The sequence below is a fragment of the Eupeodes corollae genome, chromosome 3, assembly GCF_945859685.1.
Source record: "Eupeodes corollae chromosome 3, idEupCoro1.1, whole genome shotgun sequence".
Taxonomy (NCBI): Eukaryota; Metazoa; Arthropoda; class Insecta; order Diptera; family Syrphidae; genus Eupeodes; species Eupeodes corollae.
In genome coordinates, this window is record NC_079149.1 from 103,227,190 (window position 1) to 103,249,665 (window position 22,476).

Consider the following 22,476-nt stretch of genomic DNA (forward strand, 5'->3'; position numbering starts at 1 on the left):
CTCCAACAACGAAGTTTATACTCATAAGTATTATGCATGCAAATGAACTTTGTTTTGACAATCAAAAACTAATAATTGTTTTATGATTGATTTTATTGAATAGGAATGTCATTTTAATTTACATTGACGCCAAGTAATGGCACAACAAGTTAAATTTATAAGTTATTAGCTTGAAGTCCATTAAATTGTGATATGATCTCTAAACTTGTTCAAGTATTAAAATTATTTTATCACCTAACTATAACGTTCCATAAAATCTATACTCATAATTGAAATGAAGTAAAAAGTCATGTCCAACAAGCTTATAGAGGGCGCAGCAATTAAAAAAAAATGACAGCTCTAACCATAATCCAAAATGTGACATACATTTTAAAATCGAAATTCTTGTTACCATAATAAATTTATCGTCATTTTCCGGAAATGGAATTCCACGCCTCATAATATAAATTTGGCTTATCGTCTTTGTCTGCGTTGTAGTTTTTGTAACCTACAGTTCTACACTTTTAGTCAATCTAATATTATTATTATTATTATTTTATGGAGACAACTTTCGATTTTGTGGTTTATATAATAAATTAATTAGTCAACTATTGTGTTTGGAATTTCTATAGATATCCACATATCTATCTGAACTGACATCTGACATTGTATAGGTTCGATGGCTGTTGTGGATATTTTTCAATTGATAGATAATGGTTTTTGAATTGATCGTTATTGAAAATTTATCATCAGGGGAAGATTTTTTAAACTATATACAATACGAATAGGTTTGTACTTTAGTGCAGTTGAACTTTATGGCATTTGTTTAAACGCTCAATTTAAATTTAATGGATTCTAAAGTCAATTATAACTATTGGAAATTGAAATAAAATAAAATATTTTGATGAGACAGACAGATAGCAGCCGATTGGAATTCAATTTTATTATTGAAGGTAGCTCCCAGGGAAGTAGAAATAGTTCTCAAGAATTAAAGTATTTCAAGAATTGTTTTATTTCCTTATAAACTGTGCTACTTTTTATTTATGTGATTCCTCTGATAGCCTAAATAAACAAACAGACCTCCAAAGTGATAAATCAGTAATAATTGTTAATCAAGAGCAAAAGCAAGACAAAGTTATTTGATTTGGAAGGTATCTAAAACTCCATCTCATTTGACTATAGTCATATCACTGCCTATATAGTCTACTACTATACCGACATCATCATCATCATTGAAAAATTTTAAATTAGAAAAGAATTCGAAGAAACAACACAAATCAAATCAAGACACAACGACTAAAAACAACAACAACGAAAAATCGAAAAACCACTCGGACCGGTAAAAGTTTCCTCCAAGTTTACGCGCGCAAAATTCCAACCGTCACCATCATCATTGTGATCAGTCAGATTCAGAAGCAAAGCAGTACATTCAAGCATAATCTATCTCTTTCGCTCCCACTGTCACTCTATCTGTCATTCTTTTTCTTCCTTATTCTCCTGTTTCTTGTGTACTTATACTCTGCCTGCATACTCCATTTCCAGGTATCAATAAAAAATCGTTTTTCGATTTCTTAAAAATTCCAAAAGAACAACAACACGAAATTTTGGTCGAATAAACCAAACAACGAAAAAACAACAACAAGTACGAAAAATTCAACTAAGAGATATCTAAAAAGCGATCCAACAGCAAAACCAAAAGAATGTATCCAAATTGCCCCAGGCCATCCGAGTATCCGACCATTCTCCATTGCTCCGCTCCATTCTGGACGAGTGGCAACACCATTGGATGGAAGTAGCATGGCAGGGGTAGTGGTTCGGCAGAGCGGCGCACGGCGGCGTATAGGTCGATAGGTAGGTAGGTATAGGTACGTATGCGCGCGGAACAACTGGTATGTTTCCTCTCTCATCCCACAACCGAATCGCAGCGCTGCGATGCCAATGGTCCACAAACAGCACCCATCATTATCATCCTTCTCTCGTAAAACTTCTATAAATGAAAGATCTTTGGCAAGAGGAATATCCGGTTATTTTGTTGTTGTTGGTGTCGTTTTGTTTTTGACTCCATCTTTTTTTTTAAATTTATTTGTTGGTCAAGAATTTTTGGACTTTTTTGTGTTTTTTTTTTGTATGTAGCCATGTATATAAATATGTTGGGAGTGCTCAGTGCGTTCCCGGTTCCTTCCCGCTTTAGCGTAGATACATAGGTACAACCTTTTCCGAATGGATGGATACATTTAAGAAGCTGTGATGATGATGGTGATGGGGCTGGTTGAAGTTGGAGTGGAGACGAACGATGATCATTATGATGATCTCTGATGGCGGATGGTGAAAATCGAGCCCATCCATTGCATTGGAATGTCAGATGCTATGCCATGCCTTGAAGCATGCCAACGTAGGTTATACTTAGGTATAGTTGTTGATATATTTATATAAGAATAATGCGCATGAAAAGGAACTTCTTATAGGTACATACATGAAAAGATACATTGTTGAGATTGTTTTTCTTTCTTTTTTTTTCTTTTTTAAGCAGCACAACCTTGAACAATTGTGCTGGAGGCTTGAAAGCAATAAAAAAATATAATATATGTATAGCACCTATATATAGGAGAAAACGATGCAAAATTTCATCAGCAATTGGCTTTTGGCATTGAATTGCTCCAATTAGACAATATTGTCAACGAACTTGAAGTAAGTAAGATTGAGCGCTGATGGAATTCTTAACTTAGGCATTTTTTTTAAAATGATTGCTTCTTACCAAGACAATTCAAAAACACTTTTCCTGTAGCTATTGCATTTTATGCAGATTTTGACAAATAAAATTGTATATTCTTCCAAGAAAATTTGGAACTTTAGGCGGCCATGTTTTATTAAAACTTTCATGGAACACTGTTGCAAAAAACTCGTCCAAAACTATTTCCCACGAATTTGATAAATGTAAATGACATATTATAGAAAACTATTTTTGACAGTTAAAAAAGAAATAGGTGGCACCAAAAACACTTAGAAGAAATTATATAGATAATTGTTTATTTATAAAATACAATAATAAGACGTCAAAATGAAGCGCTAATTTACCATAAGTCCTCTCAAAATTGTTCAATGTCAACATGAACATGTGAATGTCATAAATATATTAGGTTATTTAATAGGACTTGACAACTTTGAATTTAATTTGTGAACATACCTTTTTCACTCATAATCAAACTGTCATTGTAAATTTATTTAGTAAACTCAAAATGTCCATAATGTTGAAGTACACGAGCGGGCAATGTCTGCAAGTTATAAAAAATGTCTACCAAAATTTGGAGTCGGTGACAGCAACTTTAATTTTCGGTGGTAATTCAAGCCCTAGTTAAGAATTCCATCAGCGAGATAACAAGTTTTGGGTTCACACATTTGTTGGCCTGTTAGCCCGTCCGTAGAAAAAGATTCAAATCAGTGCATTCTACGGCATTCTCAAAAAATGGGCATCGCTCAGACCTAATTGTAGTGTATTTTACGTACAGATCCTAACACCCATACAAGATCAAGTTAAAAAACATGGAGCTTTTGATTTGGCAAGTTGTGAAGTCTTTATTGAAAGACCCTTCAAATTGTCAATTTTTCTCTATTACTTTCAATTTTGACAACTTAAATTTATGTTCTTATTAAATAATTAGAAAACCAAACATCCTCCAAACCCATTTGAACCCAGAAGTTTGATGGTCAGAACTAATATTCTATTCTTTTCAAATATTTCTAAATGATAGATTGACGTTTGGCAATCTTAAAATTTTTGATATTCATACAAAAATACTTCATTTAATCAAACCTTGTTTTTCGAATTTTAAAGGCAATTTTAAACTATTACTTCAGTAAATTAAATCAGTATCTTATTGAAATAATAGTAGACGTTTTTTATCTCAGCTGGGAGTAATACACTCCTTGACGAGAAGAAGACCTACATAATTCATAAGTAGAAGGAAATTAATTTTAAACAAAAGCCTATGACAGGAGACAGGCCTAATCTAACTATTAAGTGGAGGAATAAGAGTTCCGTGCATAATTGTCTACATGCTGTCGCGACATAAACCTTTAGTCAACACTGATTCAGCTACATTATTCTGCTTGTCAAATTACTAGATGTTTTTCAAACTGTTCCCTTAATACAATTGCGCAACATTTTAAACGATTTAATAAAATGTTAAAGCCATTTTTATTAAGCTTGAAAATGATTTACCTAAACGATTTTAACATGTTAAAAGCACGGAATGGCTACTTAATAGCCTTTTCACACCAAGCCTAAAACGGTTTTCTCGAAATTATCGGTTTTCGCCGAAACAACATCGAAACTTTGGTAAACCAGAAGTTTAAGTAAACCATACGTTTTATATAAAACCTCTCGAAAACTAGTAGCAATTCAAAGTTGAACTAAACAAACAAACCTTTCGAAACATTCAGCGCTCAAATTAATGTAATGAGCTGACGGCTGCTGTCAAAACAAATATTTCATTTTGAAATAAATTTGGTCGTGGTAAGTAATATTATTTATACAATTTTCTAACAAAATAAGAATTATTTCTTTTTGTTTTTTGTTTACAAAATATGGAAGAGAAAAAACAAAACAAAAAAGGAAACTTTGGGGGAGCTGCGTGTCAACAGAAAAAATTGCAGGAAAATTTGCCAACGTTGAAAATAAAAGCCCCGGTGACTTTTTGCTGCACTAACGGTTCTTTTATGATCCTCCAGAGTTTCAAACGCTCTTTGTCAATCGACGAACCGGAATTCACTATGGATACTGGCGTTACGATCCCAAGGACGAGGAAAAATTGCTCAAAGTTCATAATGACGTTTCCAAGGGATGCGTCTTCGAATACGTCGCCACAAATATGTTCGACGCTTTCGCTAACTACCTGGAGAAAGGCTTTCCGGAAACTCCGTTCAATTACAAGGGTGGGGAGATATGAGAAAGGCGATAAGTTCATTTTTGGATGGGAATAAGTAGGAAAATTTGCGCCAAAACATTCCAAAATATGGGAATCGTTGTTCCAGTGAATAAAACCACAACAGTGGGCTATCGCAACTTGATGACAAGCCTGCCAGCTTCAGTGATAGCTTTGGATGAGTGTGATTTTGGTACGAATCTGGAACTAAGAATTTACCTTTTCTGCTCCGGCCATAAGGACCTACACGAAATCGTTCAGAATCTTCTCAACCCCGCCTATAGGTTGCTCGGACGGCCACAATATATGGCGATTCTGAAGGCATATATGGCCAACAGAAGCAATAGTCATAAGTTCAGTATTTTGGATTGAATTTGTTGTGAAAGAAGAAGAAAATGTTTTAAATGAAATTAATTTTTATTGTGACAGTTTTGTTTGTTGTTGATTCTATGAAAATATTTTCTACACAATTAGCTTCTCCTTAGTGAATTGTTCGGACCGGTTGAAGTGAATTAAGAGAATAGGTGCAACCAAGCGAGTTTGTAGTTCTTGGTGGTTCATGTCTTGAGCCCATTCCCGTCCCCAGAACTTCAGTTGAAACTCTTTTTCTAGACAAGCTAGTGTTACGTTAAAACCAATTTAAATTGGTTAGAATTCATTTTATTTTCACAAATAATTTGAGGAGAACAAAAGTTTTTACTCACAAATTTGTTTATCAGTACAAAATTTTACAGCCGGTGTTAAACAAATTAAAATGTCAAATGAAATCCCGGTTTTGTGTTTGGTGTGAAAAGGCTATAACTTTAAGCACTTTGTTTAATCCATATGCCACCTGTTCATTTATTTTTATAAGAGCAGTATGGATGGAATGGTCCCGTCAACAGTTTGGATTTCCAATAGGTCCGTTTAAGCATATTCGCTTTGTTTATTTTTTATGAACTGTCACTTTTTAGACATTTTTGTATGCTGGTTTTTTAATAAAACACAAACACAACACACCTTAGTGAATTGTTAAATATTTATCAAATTGCTTACTAGTAAATTGTTAATTAATTAATTTTCAGTCAATGCATTTTCACTTTACCGAAAATCTTAACGTAAATGAAAACGAAGGCTTTAGTTTTGGTGGATGATTGCATTCACTCAATTTACTAAACGGAACAAAATGGTATTGGAATTATTTTTGATCGTGTTCTAAGTCAAAAACTACAAGCTTGTTGAGTTTCAAAACATTTCTACTACATAACTGTTATTAGGCTATGTATATATTAAAATATGTTGTTTTAAATGAACAATCTCTTTTGGTTGACTTTTGAGTTATCATTGACCTTGGCATTGACTTATCAAATAATTTAACAAATATTCCACATACTATGTACATAATGTCCCTGTTTCCTGTATCTTCACTATAAGATCAAAGTCAATAAAAAATATTATGGTAAACTTAACCAAAAAGGGTTCTTCAATATTGCAAATAGAAAATCCTACGTACCATTAAAATATGTAAGGAAGAACTATAAAAACCAAAAAAAAAAATTAAAAAGACACATACATACCAAGATGATGTTTGAGGTTTATTCAAGACGTCCCGTCATAAAATACGAAAGATACACACCATACAAGTTTCAGGATCGTCGTATCTTCTTTCTACTCTTCATTTCTGCTAACTTATAGGAAGACCTATGTAGCTAGGTAGGTATAGAAATACTTAGAACAGGATAAAGGATACAACAACAAAAAAGTAAGCAATGTCAAAATGAAATACTTCAAGCAGTTAGACGAAGAAAAAATTTCGATAAAGAAGAGGATGAAGAAGCGAACGAAACGAACGAAGGGGAACAATTTTAAGATTGTTATCTTCAAATCCAAAGGAATCTTCTTCGTTTTGTTCTTGTTCTTTGACATACAGACTTCAGTTCAGGCTTCAGCTCAGCTTCAGTTCTGGTCGGTTCTATTCGGTTCGATGGAGGCACGTTGCCTGGCCCTTTTTTTGTTGTTGTTGTTGTTGTAGTTTTTTGGTAAAGGGGGTGTTCCACCGAAACACAATCTCTTCCTTAAACTATCGTTCTTTTTGTATATACCTATCTCTCTCTCTTTCTTTCACTTTGTCAGTTTTTGATGCTTCAGTTCTTGAGTATGTAGGAACGTAGGTACGTGCTGAAGAATATTTTATTTTATTTGATGATTTTTCGTGAAGATACTACCATCTACCTACATTTGACGAAGGGGCATGCGAAACGAAAAATGATGATGATGATGATGGTCATGGTACAAGACGTAGCACACGTCGCAATGTATATCTTCCTTTGCACTGTGAGCTGTGCTGTTCTGTTGTTTGCTAGCCTGGGCCCGCGAAAGGGAATGCTTGCCTGGAACTCAAATACGAAGAGTCTTGCGTTATCCTCCAGTTTTATTACCCTCGACAAACAAACAAAGTTATGTTAGCCTTTGTCGTTGGATTTCTTCTTTTTTTTATTTTGTTATGTTTATTATAACTATTTTATTTTTGTATTTTGTTTGCCTTGAGACAACATTTTGCCAAACGTCGTCGACGGTCGTTGGAATGGAAGAGAAAATCGAACGATCGAATCGAACTTCTAGGTTTGCAAAGTTCGTTCTTTTTGACAGGATAGATAGGTACCTAATGAATATATTCTTTTAGAATTTGTTTTTATTGTTTGGTTAATGTTTTTTTTCTTTTTTTTTGTGTGTATGGCTGTGAATGGTAGTTACATATGTATATGGGATTATAGTATACATAGCGGTGTTATAAATTGTGGCAATGTTAGTTGAACAATAAATTCCAGGAGCTCGAAAAATATAAATGGCCTAAGCAGAAATGATCGTATCAGAGGGACATAGTTAGGAATTTTGAGATTTTCAATGTGTCTTTCAACAGATGTCTTGGAAGGTCTCAAGCAAGACTTCAAGATCATGGAAAAGTCATTGAATTTATAATTCTACTAACGCCTTGAAAAGTATATGTACGTAAGGCTCTCAAAGTCAAGCTATTTCTAATCAGCCCTTCTTTATTTAAATACTTCCCAATTTAGAAGAAATCATTTGTCTTCAAAAAAAGATCTTAAGCTCTTCGAAGTAACCTCTTCTTTAGGTTATCTTCAAAAACCTTGACATTGGAATAAGCACCATGCATTAGCCCCCTTAAGCTTGTGTTGCCCCATAAATTTATTTATAAGCAGTTTTTCTTGGATTTCAGAAGTTTTCCAGAAATTCTTTTATAAATATAATTCTTCATTTATAACATCTTCACCTTATTATCTTTCAAAGCCTCTTGCAACATCTGCCACCACCAAAAGAAAAAAAGATACCACATTCCACAATTTGTATTCTTATTAACTTCCCATAGGAAGTTATTGTAATGGGTCCGATTTGTCAAATTGAAAATTTTGACATTTCTCGACGTTTCAAGGTCCCTAGAGTCGAAATAAAAGATTTTTAGAAAGATGTCTGTGCGTGCGTGTGTACGTACGTTTGTACGTCCGTACGTCCGTACGTCCGTACGTCCGTACGTCCGTACGTCCGTACGTTCGCGACGTTTTTTTCGTTGTCCATAGCTCAAGAACCAGAAGAGATATCGACTTCAAATAAATTTTGTTATACAGATAATAAGGCAGAAAGATGCAGAAAGGGCTCTCAAGAAAATTGCGTGGGTGGTTTTTTTACCATAGCAGTTTGAAAAAAAGGTGAAAATTTTGGTTAACCCTAAATATCTTACGAACCAAAAACGCTAGAGACTTGAATTAAATTTGATATAATAAATTGTAACGTGATACAAAACAGGTATATTTTTTAAAAAAAATCAATATAACGGTTTTTTTTTATAAATCAAAAAAACTAAAAAAAAAAAATTGTAACCTCCAAAATTTTACGACTGAAATATGATTTCATCTCTAAAACAGTTTTGTGCAACGACGAATAATGTTTTTGACATCTGATAAAATTTTGAGAAAAATCTAATTGACAGTTTTTTTTACAAAAAATAAAAACCTAAAAAAAAATGTATAAAAGTTGGTAAAAATTGATTTTCGACTCAAATATCTTTTCAAAACTTTGAGATATTGGCTTTAATTTACTTTTATCTTTCAAATCATCTTGTTGTCAACATTCAGTTAAAGTTTGAAAAAAATCGATTTGACAGTTTTTGTACAAAAAATTAAAAACCGAAAAAAAAAATTAACAAAAGTTCGTAAAAAATGATTTTCGACTCAAATATCTTTTAAAAGCTTTGAGATAATAAGTTTTAACTAATTTTTTCTTATAAGAAATATTGTTTTCAACATTAGGACAAATTTTGAGAAAAATCTAATTGACAGTTTTTTTTACAAAAAATAAAAACCTAGAAAAAAATTTATAAAAGTTGGTAAAAATTGATTTTCAACTCAAATATCTTTTCAAAACTTTGAGATATTGGCTTTAATTTACTTTTATCTTTTAAAACATCTTGTTTTCAACATTCAGTTAAAGTTTGAAAAAAATCGATTTGACAGTTTTTGTACAAAAAAATAAAAACCGAAAAAAAAATTAACAAAAGTTCGTAAAAATTGATTTTCGACTCAAATATCTCTTCAAAAATTTTAAATATTGGCTTCAAACTAATTTTATCTTATAAGAAATATTGTTTTCAACATTTGATAAAATTTTTAAAAAATTCGAATAGACAGTTTTTTTACAAAAAATAAAACTCTAAAAAATAACACTACCTACTAAAACTTGGTAAAAATTTACTTTCGGCGCAAATAGCTTTTTAAAAATTAAAAATATTGGCTTCAAACTCATTTTATTTCAAAGAAAATATTGTTTTCAATATTCAGTAATTTTTATATAAAAATCCAACAGTAAGTTTTTTTCATAAAAAATAAAATCTACAAAAAATAGTGCGCAAATTTGGTAAAAATACATATAGACAAACTTTTAAGCAAGACAAATCGACAGACGGGATGGGAAGTTATCAGTGTGGGTCGCATCCCAGCCTCTTTTTTTTTTTTGTCTTGAGTTATAAAACTTCATGTCTCAAACAAAAGTAGCATCTAAAGGCAATCAAAAAAGAAGAAGAACAACATAGATATATTCTTCTTTCAAAAACCAACCACATTCCAACGGAAATTCTATCCACTATACCCCTTAGGCCACTATAACTCGAAGTTCCAAAAGAACATAAAATCAAAATTGATCTCTGGTCTTTTTTCTTATATATATGTATGTAGGTATAGTGTGTCTTTTGAAGGTTTATTTAGAGAATTAACAACAACAAAAAAAATGAGAAGAACTTGAAAGTATAATAATTTCATTCTAAAGCCATAAAATCATAAAGTTATGATTATTTTCCAGTAAGAAAAAATAATAAAAATAAGAAGACTTAACTACTATAACAAATTGAAGAGAGAGAAGAAGTTTTTTTTCTCTATAGATAGAAAGGGTTTAAGGCCAGGCTCAGAGACACTTGATTTTTTTCCCTAAGATCACAGTCTTAAGAAATTTTATAGGAACAAGTAGGCACATAAAATATTATATATAATAAATAAGTATAAAAAAAATAATAATTAAAAAAAATGTATGTTTCATTTTCTACACTGAAAGAAAAAAAAAAACGTTGGGTAGATGTGGATTTCAGAAGTATTCAATTTATTGCAAATTTTAATCACTGACAAAGAAATAGTATAGATTCAACATGAACTGTCATTTTGACAGTTTTTGGCAGAATTAAAAAAAAAACAAATGTTTAACTCTTAAAGAATGTTAGACACATGTACATTTGTTTGCCAGAGATCATGTGACCAAAAATGCAATGCAATTATCAATTAGGCAAATAATAAAATCTGATAAATGATTTCTATTTTTTAGCTCTGAGAAACATTCCGAACAGAGTCCAACCGAGCATATCTGAAAAAAGCATGTTCTGAGCAAATATAATTATTTTTGAAACCTGAACACCTAGCTGTCATTATTTCACAATTGTCAATTTACTTGTCATATTGTTTGCAGATACAAAAATAAGAACAAGTCGATTAGGAAAAAAGAAACAAAAATATGACGTTCTGAACGTTCAGAGGAAACAAAACAGTTCAGGCTTTGCTCTGAACTAAAAAAGGAAAACGCCTAATGTCAAAAATAATGGGTGCGTTGGTTTTGAAAAAAAAATGTCCGTTTAGTGAAGTTCATATATGTAAATAAAAGTAAGATCCAACAGCGAATAGAATGTGGCAATGTGCTTGAGCGTCGAATATAAACCTGGTATATTTGTTAAAAAATTTGTATGTGTATCTCGAAGGCATGTTCGTAGAGTTCATCCTTCAAAATTTTGTATTGGCTAAGTATCAACTCTTGTTCGACTACTTTTCAGAATAAAACCTAGAAAGCATCTTGGCCAGTCTTCAAAAAAATGGGTAAAGATACGAAAATTTAAAGTTGCTTTGTATAAAATTGATCTCTGAGTTCTCTGCGAGTTGTTGGAATATTAATAAAAATTACTTTTGTTCTTGTAAGCTGACTCGACTCAGTTATTTAATTATATGGAAAAAGACAAAAGCTATAATATTAATATTTACAAAAAGTTAGTGTCACCAAATATAACGTCATCTGTTGCACTCGAGGATCTACACTCAGTTAGACCACAATCTATGAACAAACATAATTTTACCTGGAAGGTCATTCCGTAAAACGATTATCGTGAAACGATAGCGTTTTGACGATAGTCTCACTTCACGATAATAGACGTTAATAGTCAAAGTGATAGCGTTTGCACGATAGCTAAATAGGTATCGCCAGTCATTAATTTCCATATACTAATCAATTGAAATAAAAATGTTTCGTTTTGTTACAAAAAGAAAATGAAAACTCAGACAAAAAATGAATACGCTTATAGAGACAATTAAGATATAAAACAGGCCCTCTATCTCTTCCATCTTGTATGTAAGCATTTATGTTTTTTTTCTCAATTGTCGTAAAATAATTTAAACCATCATAGTTTTGTTCAAAGTTTTTCAAAATGACCTTCATAAAGATATTGGAAACAAAAAATTAGCCAGGCGGGTTGCTGCAACTATTAAAACTTTGAGTGCTTTTGCACGAAGTACATTATCCAAAATAGTTTCAGATATAAATAACTTACATCTTAAAATAATAAAACCGTAACAGTGAGAAAAAGCACCACAACATTGTTGGACGTTTGGTAAAAAGCAAATTTGTTACAAATTTTCAAAATTTCCCATAGACAAAAGCCAAGTTTAAAAAACATTTTCAACTTATCGAACAAGCATTATCTTTCGTTAAGTTCATTTTGACATTTCAGTTATCTTATACTAGAAACGATAGACGAGACGATAGTAACAAAATTACATGAAGCAAATTATTCTTGATATCGTTAATGATAATCGTTCTAACTTTTCTGCATTTTTTTAACTGTTAAGTAGGAAGAATTTACAATAGATAGACGTCAATTTGAGATCTGTCAATTGTGCTCTTGATTGCTTATAAAAACATAAATAGATGGGTAGTGGTAACTTTTTTCAAAATTTAAATTTTAATACGAGTATACATAGAGGTAACATTACAGTCATGTGGATTCACCAGAGTGAAAAATAAACTTAAAAAAACAAATCAGAACAAAGCACAATAAACAACAAAGATAGCGGAATTCGTATTGAATAAAACAACTACAAGACAGAAAAAGGAACAACTACAAATGTCATACTTATTAAAAACAAAAGAAGAGAACAAATATAGGCCATAGGATGGAACCTTGTGGAACACCATTATTATGTTTAATTTTTTTTTTTAAAGATAAATATAGCTATACATCAAACACATGTGCACAATTGATTAGTTCTAGGCGCGTTCTTTGTTTCTGACTTTACTTTCAGTGTATCTTCTTTACTGATGCAGCTAAAAACAAAACAAAAAATCATAAGAATGTCTCAAGAGAAGCATCAACCAATTCAAAAATGCAACAACAACAAAAACAAATTTCAACCAAAAAAAAAACAAAAAAAAAAGAAGAATTCTTTCAAAAAAAAAGCCTCAGGAAATTCTTCTGCAAGAACAGGAAAATGACGTGGACGTGAACATGGCAGCAGCAGCAGCAACAACGGGCAACAGGCAAAGGAAACATCAGCAGCAGCCGAGCCGCAGCAAAAGGTACATCCATCGCATGCGGTGGTGGTGGATGGTGGATGGCGGATGGCGACCATGTAATGTGATGGTGAAGGTGGTTCCGGGGGCAGCTGGGTGGGGTGGCGCGGCAAAGCCGAGATGGAATTCCTTAAGTAATATCGGTACGGCTACCTGAATTACTGAACACGCGTCTTATGTCTTTCAATCTCCTTTGTGGCTCCATGACTGGTTTATTTATTATTTTTCGTTGATGTTGAGATGGAGGTTGTCTTCTTATGCTTTATGTAGATATAAATGCAGGTAGGTATGTATTTATAAATATTTTTCCAAAGGCTCGATAAATGTATCCTTTTTCTTGATGGTTTTTATATTTTTTTTAGTTTATTTAGTTTTTGCTGAACAGTTGGTAGGTTGTTGTTATTTTTAGTTTTCTTTTAGAGTTTTTTCTTTTTGTGTTTTTAAATTTTCTTTTTTGTTGTAAGTTGTTTGTCTACATTTTTGTTGGAAGTTGCAAATGCATTTAACTAGCAACATATTTGTGCTCTCAGCAACTGTGGGGTGGAATTAGCGTATTAAAAGACTTTCGATCAAATATCCCATAAATATTAAAAATACAAAATTTAAGATTTCTTAAAGAACTTTAAGTATTTTAAAAATAATTTTAACACCTTCACCCTGATGATCTGTCTTTAAGAAATGGAGTTTTATAATTACTTCTTCTTTGGAAAGTCCGTAAAACAGCTTCAGTCAAAAAATTTTACATTTTCAATTTATTTTAGCAAATTTCTGAATTTCATGTACTTGACCCCTTTCTGGCTCCACTGTCAAAATCAAAAGCTTATTTAAGTATTCTTATTTTTCGCTCTAAGAAAATCGTATTTTCATGCACATCATTGGCAACTACTTCTGGTTCTAACAAAAACACATAGGTTAGGTTAGTCTTGGTATATATCTAGGTACCTATTTTTTATACTATAAGATAGGGAAAGGAGCGCATAATCGCGTCATTGGTCTTGGTCTCTAGAGGATTCTGTACTCTGTAGCCTAACATCTATACACCTATAGCACCATCATTGCATCAGGAACAGGCCCAGGCATATAACATTGTGTTCTCGAATCTGACTGCCACGCGCTAAAGTTTTGGAGCCGTGAAGATTGGAGCAACAAAAACTACTACAACAACAACAACTACAACACCAATAGCTAAGGAAAGGAAGAATCTTTTGGTTCTTTTTTAAAAGTTTGTTTGTCTTCTTTTTGAACTGGTTGAATTGGATGGTATTTTTGTTGTTTTTGGTTTGTATATAGTTTTTTAAACCCTGGTGTGCAGACAATCCAAAGGATGGCTGGTGCCAGATTAGGGTATTTTTTTATTCTTGCTTCTATAGTTTTTGAGGTTGTCGTACTATTCTTCTTCTCCTTTTTCACTCTTCACTCTATGGCATACTTACATTCCTTTAATTTATTCCATTTTAAACTTAGGACGATGGAAGGTTTAACTATTATTTTTAAAGATAAGTTATTGGTATTTTAGTAAAAATTGATTTTCAGTAAGTTATAGAACTGAAATAGATTACAGTAATTCAATACAAAATTCTGACATATAATAAATCGTTTTTGAAATTTTAACAGTTTTTGGATTTCGTACCGAAACTTTAATAAGCCACTCATAACATTACCGAAACGTCAAATAAATTAGGCTTTATGCTTTAATTTAACATTCTCAGCGTCAAAAGATTAAAAAAAAACCGTTATGTTGTTTTGTTTTTGAATATGGTGGATTCAAAAACAAAACAACATAACGGTTTTTTTTTAATTTTTTGACGTTGAGAATGTCAGATTAAAGCATAAAGCCTATTTAATTGACGTTTCGGCAATGTTATGAGTGGCTTATTAAAATTTGATTGAAATCATGTATTGTTTATAGCCATATCTGGATATATAGACATTTTTCGGGAAAATATTTGTTTATAACAATGTAAACTGACAGCAGCATGTAAGTACCAACTTGATGACAGTTCAATTTGACGTATGTAACTGAAACAGGGATGTCAACCTGAAACCACAAATTATGATGATGAGTCTTGGTTTAGTTGGTTTTGTATCTATTTGTCTGTGTTGGAGTAATGACATTAAGAAGTATTTTTGACAAATGCGTTGCACATTTTGAAATCTGATGAGAGGACAAATTTAAAATTTCATCTCGCTCCATTTATATAGAAATATTATAAAATAAATCTCTGTTTTTGTTAAGTGTCAAGTGGAAAAAAGATGAAGTTTAAATTTAGCATCAATAAAAATGATTTTCTAGAAAGCAAACTTCCAAAAATAAAAATACCTAAACTGTTTAATTCTTAAAAAATTGTCATCATTCTCAATTGAAATTTTGGAGAACAAAACATAGAATTGACAGCACTCGTAAACGTCAAATGTCAAATTCACTATAGGTGTTTTTCTTTTTCTGTTCACAGTGTTGACCTTTGTCCATGTTCGCGGACTAAGCACTGAGATTGTTTTTGGAGTTCATTTTAGCACTCGTAGTACCCTTGTGGTGATGGTGTGGTGATGGTTAGTTCTTACGACTGTCATGCTAACGGTCTTCGGTGCAAGACCTACTACTACCTGTGCCACTTAAAGGAATTGCTTTTTGCGAGGAATTGACAACTCTTCAAAGAGTTATTATTGTCATGAAAAGTGCTTTCTCAAAAACTGTTGACTTCCTCCATCTCAGAAATGATTTGGACACAGTAATGGTTGAAAGTTGTAAGTCAATAGGTCTTAGTTATCTTCTCTTTTGTCAAAAAATGTCATTTGTGATTTCTGACATGTAATTTAAATATTTTACTAATTAACTTATAACAATATTCAAAGATATTTTGAAGGGTTTGAGTTTTTGTTCATGCATTTTCCTCATATCACACCGTTTGACATTTGGTGTGTTTTGATAATTTTGAAAATATTATTTGAACGAAAAAAGTAACATAACTTTAGTGCTCTGGATGCACAAAGTAATTTTGGGTGTTAAAACTCTGTTCAGAACAGAACTGAAAGAAAAACGTCTTATTACGTTAATCAAACAGACCTTTTGAAAGCAAAGCTATTGGATATTTGATGAAAAAAACTTTCGAATGAGAAAATTAAGGTTTTTAAACCTTGGAAAACTCATTTAGAATACATAATTCTATCTCGTTCTCACCTCCATATGTATTTTTTTTTAAATCTTTCTATTTAAACCAAAAAATTACATACCTTTTGAAGTTTATACTGTTTCGTTAAGAATTTCTTTTTGAGTATTTTTAAGTCTATTAACCGTTTTGAAGATTGAGTTTTAATCCTATAGAATATGCTTAGAAAAATGTAAGAATTCGATTAACGTTGCTCAAAACTAAAATGTCCTCAAATAAGAATTTCAGAAAACAAAAATGAATTTAAAAAAAATAATTTAAAATAAGAATTTCAGAAGATAAAAATGTGTTTTTTGGTATGAAAAGTTGAAAACATTATCTTACTATTTGGTTCACGAAAAAATATATCAACTAATTGGACCTTAGTATATGCAAGTAAGTACGACCTAGTTGTTAATATTTTTTTCTAAGGTTTTTGTTTCTGGTTTTTTCCTCTCGACCGAAATGTGGTGGTTTGGTTATGACTCGAGGTTCTGCTTGACTTTTTGTGTGTTCCTTATTCCGAGCGCCCACATTGTTTGTTGGTTTTTCGCTGCTTGACTTGACTATGTTGAGATCATTCTTATTCGAATAGACAAAAACAAGATACCAATTGTATTCCATAGATAAGTACATAGGTAGGTATCCAGTATCCAATCCAAAGGAACATTAATATAAATACCAATTGTATATATGAATGTAGTTTATATATAAAGAAATGAAATGACGCTATACCCCGCTGTAAGAGCTTTCAAATACAATCCGTTTTAATATAGCATCCAGCTACACTCGTATATCCGTGCACATGGTCAATTTAATGAATGGATTCAAATGAAATAAACGAGTATGCTGTATCAATGGAAATATCAATTGGAATTCCACATTTTTTTTAAGGTATAATGTATAGTGTAAAGGTAGCTACATATTCCTCGATTTATACTCCTTCTTCTTCCTATTAAAGAGCCTCACCGCTGCGCTGCTGGCTGCTCTGAGCTGGCCATGGCCTCATGCCACCGTACCATCCACCACCGCCACCACACACTCGTTCCCAAACATAAATGGCAGAATTGTATGTGATGGTGCTTCTGCAATGGCTTCTGGCTTCTGGGTTTGGATACATAAATATTCGTCGAACATTTTATATAGATATAGTTTATCTTGGTTAAGAGAAAGTCCATGAATGTTGCAGAGAGATGATGCTAAGGCACAACACAAGCTTGTCATTTTTTATTATATTTGAAAAAAAGTATAAAAAAATAAGAAGAAGTTTCTAGAAGTTGCAAGTTTTTCATACTAATTTATATTCGAGTATATAAGTATCTATCTATAAGTTAATAATAACCAGTATTTGAATGCTCTGTGCAGTTTAATCTTCTTATCAGCTTTAGGTGTACTTTATATTAAATTAAAATACCAAACTAGAGGCTAGATAGGCGATATACATATATGTATGTAGATAGGTTTGGTATAGTAATATTTTTACATGAAAAAGTAACTTTTTCTTGAAAATGAAATTCCTTTCAGGCTTACAATAATAATTGAAGATACTTTAACTGGACGTTCATAAAAAAATTGTTGGTAGGTTAGGGAAATTATATTGAATTATTTTTGATATTCAATTTGAAACCGAAATAATACAGTTTACCTCGAGTAAGTTTAATAAGAGATTGATATATCAAATGTTTTAATTTAAGAAAAAGAAGACCATAAAAAAGCTACTTGCAAATAAACTCAATTAAGAGTCTTTTTTTGAAGACAAGAAGACTGACTATTCTTCTGAAATTGATATTTTACTAATTTCCATAGTTCTTATAATTGTTTTAAGTTCTATTAAGGTATGACATTACATGAATAAAATATAGTCAAAAACGGGGGTTGAAGGTCACTCTGAGATTTTTAGCTGTTTTAATGCATTGTGTTTTTTTTAGCGATGATCAAAACAATTGGTAGAAAATAATCAAGGTCGTAAGATTTTCTAGATATCACAAGGCATTTATATTTTTTACGGTTTAAAATAAGTCCATTTGAATCAGACCAATATATCACTCTCTCCAAGTCTTCATTGACATACACATTTCATTTCACTTTTGTGAAGTGCAAGGTCTTATTTAAAGTGCAAAAAGGTCAATTTTGGAAAGTGGGTCTTATTTCAATTGGATTTATTCCATGGTACGTCTTAAATTATCTATTCAGTAGCAATTGGGGCTATATTATTCAGCTATGCAACTTTTGCAACTACAGAGCCATTTTTTATCAGCTTTAGGTGTACTCTTGGCCTAAGATTCACTTGTTTATCCATTCTCATTTCTGGTTAAATAGATACTTGAATAAGCAAAACTGCTAGTTCTTTGAAGTGAAGAGCAGCCAGAAGCATAACAAGAGTGGACTATGGGCTGGCGGAATCATTGACATGTTATTTTTTAAAGATCATGCCAATCGCAACTTAATTATGATGGCAAATGAAAAGCACGCATTACCATGGGCTAATTGAGATGCGATTTCGGGTAACACGAGTAGATTAATTGACCCCTTTTATCGTGGTAGACTATCTAGACTATTTTTTGTGGGGCTATGTTGAGGCTCATATGTATAGCGACAACCTCATTTCGATTGACGTACTTGAAGTCAACATGGAAGCATTTATTCGGGAGATACTGGAAGGACAACAACTCCACGAGACCAACAATGCCAGAATCAACACAATATTTGAGCTATTTAAAACTGTTTTCGAGATCTTCCATACTATCCATATCCATCCATCCAGTAACTCTGCCTGTCTGCCTGTTACTCAATCACGCCCTAAACTACTGAACCGAGTTGCATGAAATTTGGTATGGAAATATTTTGATACCCAAAAAAGGACATAGGCTATTTTGTACCCCGGGAAATGATGGCCTATCGCTTTAACGCCTAAACTACTGAACAGATTTAAATGAAATTTGGCAAGGAGATAGCTTGAGACTTTTAACCACAGGAAAACAACACATTTCCATGGGAAAAATTACTTTCCGGGGAATCTGACTGCTTTCATTCCTAAATTGCCAAAGAATTGAATACTATTTGGATAAAATTGGTATTACGGGAAAACAACGCATTCCTAACCCTTATAAAATAAGTTTTCGAATATGTTAAATTTATCATACGCGTATATTAACGCGGGCTTTGCGCGCCACGTGCCTCAAGTCCTCAACGTTAGAAAAACTGCTCTCACCAAGTTCCACAAATAATAGTTTTAAACCTAAACTTTGCTATGCTCAACCTTTCATCGCCAAACACGAGCCATGTAGGTTCAACAAATAATTCACTGGATTCGTCTTCTATTTCTGATAATACTGTTTCGGCTGAGGCGCGGGGCGAGTGCGTGGGCCGGAGTCACACGCGGTAGAATATCTCATAGAGTTTCTTAATTCTTTGGAATTATCAGGGATTGAATTAAGTTGAGATTGAAGATTGGTGTTCCAGTCCTGTTAATGAGAAATCTTGACGCACCAAAGTTATGTAATGGTACACGGCTTCAGATTACTCACGTAGGACGAAATATTATAAAAGCTATAATCATGGCTAAAATAGCAAAAGGAAAAAATGTTTTATTTCCCCGCATTTCGATAATTCCCACCGCAGGTGTAAATTTGGAAAAAAAAAACTGTTTTTCCAATGGACAATTATATGTAGCGAGCTATGACAATCATACTAACAAGAAAGTAAGTACTATCCAAAAAAAACTATGTCATACGGACGAAGTCACGGGTAAAAGCTAGTATTAAATAAAATTAATATCACTAAACAAAATTTAATAACAACCCACCAAAAAATGAGCTGCAAAAAACACTGTTTAAGGAATAAAATTTATAAAGTTGAAAATAGTAGCATTTTTTCCAAATTCAAACAGTAGCAAAAATGTACCAATTGAAAATGGTGTTTGTTAATGAAAATGTATTCGTTTTGAGAATAATAACAATTTTTCTTCTAAATATTCATAAGTGTAACTTCATAAATTGAAATATCAAAAAGACACAATGTAGATATTTAACCTTAATAACTCATAGTAAAAACCAGAGTCCATCTTCCTTGCACTAAAAGATACTTATTCCATATCTACACACCCATATATTTATTTAACTTCAGTGGAGTAAGTACTTAAATAACTTCTTAATTTGCTTCAAGTTCTGTCTAGCTTTATAATTCTCTAAAAAATAAACCTCACCTTTTGTATTTACATAATCTTCGTTTAATTTTATTTAAATTAGTTCTTTTTTTTCTTTTCGCAAAACATTCCATCTAATTTATTTTTTTTTATTCTTCATGTGAGCAAAATAAGCAAATAATAAATAAGAAAAAAAAGGACATAACATCTCGCGCGTTCACAACCATTAGCCCCAATAAAATATGCATATAATTTCCACTTAGTACATCCGCTCATAACTTGTTATTACAAGCTCACAAACTTATATAGGTACGTCGTCGTACATTTTATACAATATGCAGGCACAAAAATCAATGCATGTATCCGATTTCGAAAAAAACACCTCACTCTCTATCTATATGCACATATTTATGAACAAAATATTGACCGATAACGCAGTACAGCGATGCGGAGTGTAGCAATAGATTTGTTTTCTTCAAATAAAAACAAAAACGAAAGAGTTCAACAGCAAACCTGAAGATAGAATATAGTCGTGCATAGGCGAGTATTATAATCATATAGCCGCTTATATTGGTTGGTTGGCGGATTGCTATAGTATATCATCATATGGATTTTTTTTCGGGTGGTTCAGGGGGGAAATGGGGGAAAAGTTGTGTGTGTGAAACTTTCACCGATAATTTACTCTTTGGTTAATTATTTTATGTACAAGCATATACCTAAAGAAACTAGAAGCACGCATAAAACTGATAATCATCTTCATCATACATATGACTTGATGATATATCAATGATCTTACATTATTCATTAATTAAATTATATAGCCTTAAGAGCTTAATTTAGATTTTTAAGCTATAGTGAGTCTCCTTTTTATTGAAAGAGGATAAATATGACATTAAACAAGAGCAATCAAATAAAAACTATGTAGAAACTTACCTATAAGTACTGCTAAACCGAAGAGTTCGGTGTCTAGCATTCCTTGCGTTGCAAAATGTAGGCATGTTTGTGTGTATACTTCTCGAACTCGACTTTTGGCATCGACTAGGAAGTATAGGGTTCTTGGTTGTTGTGTTCCTAATAATCTGTATAAAAGAAAACAAAACAAACATAAGGGATTTTGGATTCAATTGATGTTTGTTTAATTTAAAGAACTTACCTTAGAGCTAAAAAACGGGAGCCCGGTGATAGTTGTTCGGCTGATGACGCGCATACTTCTAGTGGCGCGCTGACGGTACAAAAAGCTCGCATGCTGCATCATTCATTACTAACTGCGATTTGCTGTCGGAAATATTTTCTGAAATCAATTGTTAAATTTAATTAAAAATGGAAATATTATTTATTGAAAATTTTTTATTGGAATTTGAAATAAAAAAAGAAGGAATAATATTTTTAGTAAGAAACTGGATGATGGTGTATTGATGTATGTATCTTAAGTGTTCCAAAGAATTTTGATTCAATTTCAAACTGTTTCATCTTCGATTCAATGTGAGAGCTTATAAGTATATAGTTTCAGAAATATTAGGACTATGGAATTTCTGCTTGTTTATGTTTATGTATAGTAAAAAAATAAGTTAAGAGCCACTAGATGAAGTCTATGTCCAATGTACATGTTCCAAAATCGATTCAAAGCCTTAAAGATGACGAAGTTGTCAAGTTATCAAACACATAAAACCACAATAGAAAATTAAAGCTGTGGTGGCCATTTGGCTGATATCGTTGTCATTTGTTGGCATATCTCCTTTTTTTTAAATATGAGTTCAGAATTCAACCTCTTACCGAAAAACCTTCTAAAGGGTGAGTTTTTAGCTTTTATCTTTTTGGCAACACTGGTTTAAATAGCTCACGTACGTTTTGTGTTTTGTTTCACTGTCAAACATTTTCAGTTTTGTCTATAATTTAACCATGAATCGTCTTACAAACAACGCTTGCAAATTATTGAATTTTATTATTAAAATGCGTGCACTGTTAAGAAAGTTCATCAGCCCATCTAGTGAGCATATTGAGTGCGTTTTGGAGGAGGTCTCTCAGTGTATAAGGATATTTTCCTCTGACGGCGATAGCAACATCATCGGCATACGCAACCACTCTGTAGCCTTCCCTCTCAAGGGATATTAGTAGTTCGTTAACCACTATGTTCCAC

The 22,476-nt window shown here is 32.2% G+C and overlaps 2 protein-coding genes across 3 annotated transcripts in view; one reads left to right on the plus strand and one right to left on the minus strand.

The window, feature by feature from the left end:
- The window catches only part of LOC129951440 (cytochrome c oxidase subunit 7A1, mitochondrial), a 386,202-nt gene that overhangs the window by 186,351 nt on the left and 177,375 nt on the right, over nucleotides 1-22,476 (plus strand). The gene's annotated exons all lie outside the window — the stretch shown is intronic.
- Nucleotides 1-22,476, minus strand: part of LOC129951429 (protein expanded) — a 59,862-nt gene that overhangs the window by 13,488 nt on the left and 23,898 nt on the right. For both annotated transcript variants that reach the window (XM_056063565.1, XM_056063566.1), the window contains exons 2-3: nucleotides 21,493-21,630; nucleotides 21,273-21,418 (exon numbers count right to left, since the gene is read on the minus strand). In XM_056063565.1, the coding sequence (XP_055919540.1) occupies nucleotides 21,273-21,418; nucleotides 21,493-21,584 (238 nt within the window). In that variant the 5' untranslated portion in view covers nucleotides 21,585-21,630. The remainder of the gene's footprint in view (nucleotides 1-21,272; nucleotides 21,419-21,492; nucleotides 21,631-22,476) is intronic.